The sequence below is a fragment of the Antrostomus carolinensis genome, unplaced genomic scaffold (genome assembly GCF_000700745.2).
Source record: "Antrostomus carolinensis isolate BGI_N321 unplaced genomic scaffold, ASM70074v2 scaffold12053, whole genome shotgun sequence".
In the NCBI taxonomy this organism is placed as follows: domain Eukaryota; kingdom Metazoa; phylum Chordata; class Aves; order Caprimulgiformes; family Caprimulgidae; genus Antrostomus; species Antrostomus carolinensis.
Genome location: NW_010305893.1, coordinates 11264 through 18441, shown reverse-complemented (window position 1 = coordinate 18441; position 7178 = coordinate 11264). Strand labels below are relative to the sequence as shown.

At 38.0% G+C, this 7178-nt stretch overlaps 1 protein-coding gene across 2 annotated transcripts in view; it reads left to right on the top strand.

The window, feature by feature from the left end:
• GABRD (gamma-aminobutyric acid type A receptor subunit delta) overlaps positions 1–5742 on the top strand; it is a 17814-nt gene extending 12072 nt beyond the window's left edge. The window contains exons 6-9 of one of the 2 annotated variants that reach the window (XM_029084259.1): positions 1576–1713; positions 2616–2768; positions 3361–3572; positions 4807–5742. In XM_029084259.1, coding sequence (XP_028940092.1) covers positions 1576–1713; positions 2616–2768; positions 3361–3572; positions 4807–5106 — 803 coding nt within the window. In that variant the 3' untranslated portion in view covers positions 5107–5742. Of the gene's footprint in view, positions 1–1575; positions 1714–2612; positions 2769–3360; positions 3573–4806 lie in introns of both variants that reach the window. The other variant, XM_010164921.1, reaches the window with a different exon arrangement.
• The last annotated feature ends 1436 nt before the right edge of the window (positions 5743–7178 follow it).

Below are 7178 nucleotides of genomic sequence, written 5' to 3'. Positions count from 1 at the left end.
TTCCTGTATCTGTTACAGAGAAATCAATCAGAATACAGCATGGATTGGCTTAAATTCATTTGTACTCACAAAGGAGGGTGAAGAATGAATTTATGTTTTGTCCAACCTGTATTTTATCTATGATCAGCATGTAATTCCCATGAGCATTAATACTTTTGAATGAAATTCACCACTGACACAAGCAGGGGCCACCCAATCAATGGCAATGAATCCAGCCTCTTGTGGTTTTTATATCAGGGAGTCTACAGGTCCTGAGGGTTCCAGAGATTTGTGAACAGCAGTTTCTGAGCAGATTCACTGGCCTATTGATTCAAGTTTCTCTTTTTCTTTTTTAGCACTGACTTTGTTTTCTAGGCAATTAACCAGGATACCATTTTATCCTGTCAAAAATAGCAATCTACAGTTTTCCTTATGTAATCACCAAATGCAGAGGCAGCAGACAGTGAACCAGCAATCGATTCTCTCTCCCAGCAAGTTCTGCAGGCAGTTTTGGTGGTGGTTGAATTTTTAATTGAATTTGAGGGTTTTGATTTCAGTGAAACAAACATGTAGAAATGAAACCTCTTTAAACAAATGAATGGTTTCATAGCAAGTTGTCCATTAACAGCAAAACTAGCAAAGATTGATTTCCTATGGATTTGTGTATTGGATAAATCCCCTCATACATATCCCAATGCTCCTCTCATGTCCCTGCTGCCCTGCAGATACCTCTCCCTAGCAGATATCTTCCAGCTGCCACCCCTGCAGAACTGCAGTTGTTAACAGGCTGAGGTGATTGTCAAGCTAGCTGGTGCATCTCTGAGTAGACATGGATCCGAGTTATTCTGCTGTTCTCTAACTAGATGCACAAATCTGATTTCCTTTTCTCTACACACCATTTCTTACAAGACTCCTAAGAGTCTAGCATCATGGAAACCTTTAGCTTTTTGTCATTTTGGTTTGAAAATACTGAGGAAGTTCAAAAGCCGTTAGGAGAACCGACAGGAAAACACTGCACAGGTGGTTTGCTTAGGCATTGTCAGAGTACAACGTACAGAGTACATATCTCATAAAATCAATGTGTGAACTTGGAGATAGACTTGCAGTACAGAATTACACTCTGATCTGTCTGCAGGAGGATAGGCATGGAGAGATTAGATTTAGTAGTTATTTTGTTTTACAAACAGAAATTTCTGTGACTCTGAGATCTAAGCACAGTGCAGGGGTGAGTAGGGCAGTTTAAGTACTACAGTAACAATTACTCTACCTTAAGTGAGTAGGCAAATGAGGTTTTTGAGAGCTAATTTGAATATTTCTTATGGCACTGAAATGCACTGTTCCATACTACATATGGCCAGTCAGTGTGAATCAACTTGGATTATTCTCCCCACAGGAAAGCTACCTGCTACCCCAATGTGATGCTGGCAACAGTGATGTTGCCAGGACAGTGAATTGTCCAGACTGAATCACAGCGTGTTTGCAATGGGACTGATGAAAATCAGCATAGCAGAGGAATTAAGAGGACTTGCACAATGAGTCCTCTAAATTCTTAATTTCTTCCTCAAACTTTGTGTTTATTCAGCTTTCTTTTGGCAGATGGCTACTCTTCAGAGGACATTGTCTACCACTGGTCAGAAAACCAGGAGGAGATCCATGGGCTGGATAAGCTGCAGCTTGCTCAATTCACAATTACCAATTACCAGTTCACAACAGAAATTATGAACTTCAAATCTGGTAACAGTATCTGTTTTCAATTCAGGGACAGTATCTAAACCTCCTATATCTATAAAAGAAAATTATTCTTCTTAAGTAACCAATTTAAGAATCTGTCAGGTTTCTGATAACAGTTTTCTTTAGCTTACATTTGCAAAAAATGCCAACCTTTGCTGAGCCTTCAGGTAGCCTCTGTAGCATATTATGTCCTTTAGCTCTGCATGTTTGACAAAATACTGCATGGAGTAGCCAGACAGCACTTCATAAAAAACACTTGAGGTATAGCTCACATTTTCTTGACCTAATTTGCAGCTTGGGATAAAGAAAAATTTCCATTAGCCCTGATGTTATGAGGCTTATGACATACAGTCAGATCATTCTAATTCTATCCAGTAGAAGTCAGTGGTGTGTATGTGTACCACTGGGTTTACTGCAATGTTTGTAAAAGATTGGAGTCATTTCTTTCCTGCTGATTTTTCATCCTCTTTCATGTATTCAGATTCTCATTTATGCTGCACATCTCCTCTAAGCTCTTTTTCTGAGTTTGAAATTAACTTGGCCTTTTAAAAAATCTAAATTTAGTATCTGGAGGACTTTCTACAGCAGATGATAAGACAGTACACATTTTGAAGCAATACTGTTATTTGAGAAGACTCATGATTTTATTTTCAGATCTGGCATTGATATGACCTGAAACCAATCATTTGACCTATTCTTAGCTAACAGTGCTGATGAGAACTGCAGTACCTCGTGCAGGGCTATGAAGACTAATTGAACAACACTCAAAAAAGCTTTTTGTGTCCTTGTTGAAACGATGTTTAAGAATGTAGATCTGTCATTATACAAAATGTTATTTTGAGTATCATTTTAACTGTAATTCACACAGTTAGAGTCTTTTCTTCCTCTGCCCTTTTTTCAAGCAGGTCAGTTTCCCAGGCTGAGTCTCCACTTCCACCTTCGGCGAAATCGAGGAGTTTACATAATTCAGTCTTATGTCCCTTCCATCTTACTAGTGGCCATGTCGTGGGTATCCTTCTGGATCAGCCAGTCAGCTGTGCCTGCCAGAGTGTCATTAGGTAAAACAGAGAGTTTGGGGAACCAACAGGGAAGGTTATGCTGAAGTTGTAATTATGCTCTCTAATAACCCTCATTTTCCAGGAAGGTGTATTTATAATTACTATGATTACATTTGCAGAAGACAGGGTCATTTAAAAGATTTCCCTCATGTTTTAATTTCTGTCATGCTATTAGAGCAGCTGCCTCAGTAAAGAAGAGAAAACAACCATTTAAAGATGGTTAAAAGCAATAGTGAATGTGAGGCAGATGTATGAAATAATTGATTTGAAGGAACTGGGACAGTGACAAAAAAATGTTCCTAGAGCTTGTGGATCTGTTTGCCTGAGTGAGGGTTGCAAGTCCAGATGCAAAAGTTTTTTAAGGTTAAGTCTTCTGGTTTTGTTTGTCCTGATCTAGAACAAAACCAAGGATAACACGTTCAAAGCTGCTTTAGTCATACAAATGCACAGCTTTTTACAAGCTCCCCTGTTTTGAAAATGAGAAGCCACACTATTAAGGGGCTTCTACTGTGAAAATATTCCTTGTCTTCAGATTAGTAAATACGCTTATCACTACAAAACCTAAAGTAAAATTTCTCACACCACACTGCAGGTATAACTACCGTTCTTACTATGACTACACTGATGGTCAGTGCACGATCTTCGCTTCCACGAGCATCTGCCATCAAGGCGCTTGACGTTTACTTCTGGATTTGCTATGTGTTTGTCTTCGCTGCACTGGTAGAATATGCATTTGCACATTTCAATGCTGACTACATGAAAAAGCAAAAGAACAAGATAAAGGCGAGAAGGCAGAGTGGAGAGGTCAGTAAGCATAATACTGTGAATAACTTTGCAAGAGCAACCACCCTGTTTTATGACCTTTTTCTACTATGGAAGAAAATTCTTCTACCCCTTTTGGAAAAGAATAAAAATTCTTGGTTAATTCTTTTGTCACGTTAATATGACAAGCAACCAAATGCAACTGCTAATTTCCCCTTGCAGCACGGATAGTACTGAAGACAACATATTCATACATGGTTTGTTGCTGTATTTAAGATAGGAAATGGAGAATAAGAGAGAACGAGTAAGGAGATAGGCAAAGTATGGCTTGAGCCAGATTTGTAAGTCTTACACTTTGAGAATGTATTTAGACTCTTTAATATTTGCCCAGTTCTCAGTGTAAGTTATGGTAGCCTTGAGTTGCTCCTGTAGGGTCAGGGCAAAGTCATTGCAACAGTATCACATGAGATGGGGAAGAAAGGCCTTTTCTCAGATGTTCTTTAGTAGCTGCTTCTTCTAAGACTCTCTTAGCTCTGCTACAGCATAATAAAGTGCTGTCAGTAAACCAAAACCTACTCCTGTACTCTTGAACGTTGCTCCCCAGAGATTACATTTTTTACACCTAAACTGAATAAGGTAAATACAGATATAATTAGCATGGTTATAAGTTATGTAGATATGAAGCACTATTAAACTGAACAAAGGAGTCTGTAGATGAAATTTCACCAGGAACTCCAGATGGCTTGCTGCTTTCTTCATGTACATACATGTATGTTAGTGATGAAGCAGAGTAAATTGGTTAAATTAAGGAACTTTTTTTTTTTGACAATTCACAATTTGTAGTCCAGGCCTACATATTTTTGTACTCTCTGACACCTTGGGTATTATTTATGATTACTATTACTTTATTTTATTAAGCTGTAACAGATACAGCTGATCCATACTAATTTTCTGTCCCACCTCCACATTCTCAGCTTTGACAAGAGCCTGAGAACTGCCTGTTGGCTTTGGCCACAGAATGGGATAATTATTTTCAGTCAGGAGGGCCTAAGCACGCTGTTATCAATGGTGCCTTGGTAATGCAGGGCATGTAAAATTCTAACCAGAATTTAGATGTGGTAGCACAGTCTTTCAGCAGTCCTTCTGCCAAAGCCAGTGATAAATACCAGTGGATCTCATAAGCATTTCACCATGTCAGTATCATGGCTAGCTTGGATGAAGCATGCTGTCTTTGCCCTATAAATTGCTCTTACAGGTTCTCCTCTTTCCTTTGCAGATAAACGTGAAGAATGCCATTGTTCTGTTTTCCCTTTCCATAGCTGGTGTGAACCAGGAACTGGCCATTTCCAACAGGCAGCACCGAATTTCCAGAAACCTGCCTGGATCGTACGGCACAATAGAAATAGAAACTGGAGAGACAAAACAGCAGCAAGTACTGAAACTGGATAAAAAGAGGGGCCTGAAGTCCCTCTTTAAGCCCATTGACGCCGATACCATTGATATATATGCCAGAGCTGTGTTCCCAGCAGCCTTTGCAGCAGTCAATGTTATATACTGGGTTGCATACACAATGTAAAAAGAACCCAAAACCAAAACCATCCTGTGAACAGCTACAAACTGAACAATACCTACAGACTAAAAAGCCCTTGCTGAAACTGTATTGATCCATCTCTTCTCAAAATATTTTCCAATGAGCTCGAGACATTTCTAAAGTCAAGAAAGTCCTGCAATCAGTTCCTACTAAAAGCAGCAATTTATTACAGATCTGATATGGTACAGTAATAACTGTACTCTGCCAAACAATCCCAGCTCCTGTTTTCCTGTATTACCATGAGACAATTTTTCATATGTATATATTTGCAGAAAAAGTTTAAATCTTAAATTACCATGCTTTCCCTCCACTTTAAGGGTTGATCAGTAATGAAGATTTGGCTTTTCACACTCAGATAATTTCCTTTTTTGTAATGGAAGAGCTAATTCCTCACTTCCACACGAATGATTTTATGCATCTGGCCTTCTGTGGGATGGTCTAAGTTTAACAGTAGTGGTAAAGTTGGAGTTTTTAGTAATAAAAATCTCATGAACAAAGTAAAAGGGAATAGAGGGGAGTGGAGGTTTTTTCTTAAATTATTATTTGTCTTGGATAAAGTATTAAAAACATTTCAATGCTCTTAGTCACAGCATGAAATAAAATATACTACATAAAATTCTACTGAATTGTTAATGATGAGTGTATTACATTTCAGATCTAAGCTAACAGAAGTTTAAACACAGTAATGTTTATTAGTTTAATAGGCCCCAAAATAAGACAAAAGTGATTTAGAAACACAGGGAAATATCAGGCTTTCTGTGTTGGATTGGGAAAAATTTTAAAGGTGCTTGATGATGAAGGAAGTCAGATTCCATTTTCAGGAAAGATTTTAGAATTCATTCTGTTAATTTTCAATGAGAGTCTGTGCCTCTGAAAATATCCTTTTTGCATCTGTCCCTAAGTAGCTGAGTGAAATTTAAAAATGTCATAAATGGCTTTAAGTTACTCAGTTGCTTTGGATATTTTTGCCATTTTTATTCAGAGGTTGACCTAACATGTCAGGCCTCTTCAATTCCTTTATTTGACAATGAATTTTGTGGGTACTCATCCTTAATTTAGGACTAGATCCTCTCACTCAACTCATGCAAAATAACACTTTGTTCTGTAAATAATTCCAGTGAACTCAGCGAATGAACACAGTATTCACAACAAATACAAGATCATAATGAACAGCTAAAAAACTGCACTGAAAATACATTGGGATATGGATTAAAACAATTAAAATAGTGTTAGTGTAACTGTAAGACACTTCAAAAGGAAAATTTTTTTGGAGGATTTTGTTCCCTTGAAAGTGAGAAGTTGTTTCAAATATAGAGGCTGGCACAGAAGAAAATATGAAATGAGAGAGGGAGGGAAGGAAAGAAGCAAAGCAAGTGGCTGAAAACTATGATGGAAAGGAGCATGGGGAGGTGCGAGATAAAACAAGCCAAAAGCTGTAGATAAGGCAGAGTTGCACTGGGCTTTGAAGATGGGGATCTTGAACACAGTGGCTGCTAATTAATCATTGCAATTGCAATGAGAATGAAACAAGCAATTGATCACAGTGAAGTGTGTGTACATTCCTCCTGCCTTACTTATCTGTGACATATGGTTTGATTTCGTATGACCAGCACTGAAACATAGAACATTTTGACACAGATTTATAACTTAAAATAAGATTTGTTCACTATCACTGAAGTAAGAGAATGCTCTGAAGAAAAAATAATGATCCTGAACTGAGCTATAACAGAAAATATGCCCCCACCATAAGTCAGGCTGAGGTTCACCTCAATCTTTAGTTTCTGTTATAATGGAAAAACTATCTGCCAACAGTGTGCTGTTGTGCAAACTGACATCAATCTGTAATTGTTCCACAGAGTTCTCATCAGTCCAGCCCTGGACTGAGACACCCAGATTCTGCTTCAAGATCTTACCACTGCCTTGTTGGGGAATCTTAGTTAAGTCATTTCATTGCATCATCTGCAAAATTGATATAATGATACTGATTTCTTTCCTATATCTTTGAGTTTTACAGAAGAAAAACCCTTCAAGAGAGACAGAAACTCTTATCCTCCAAC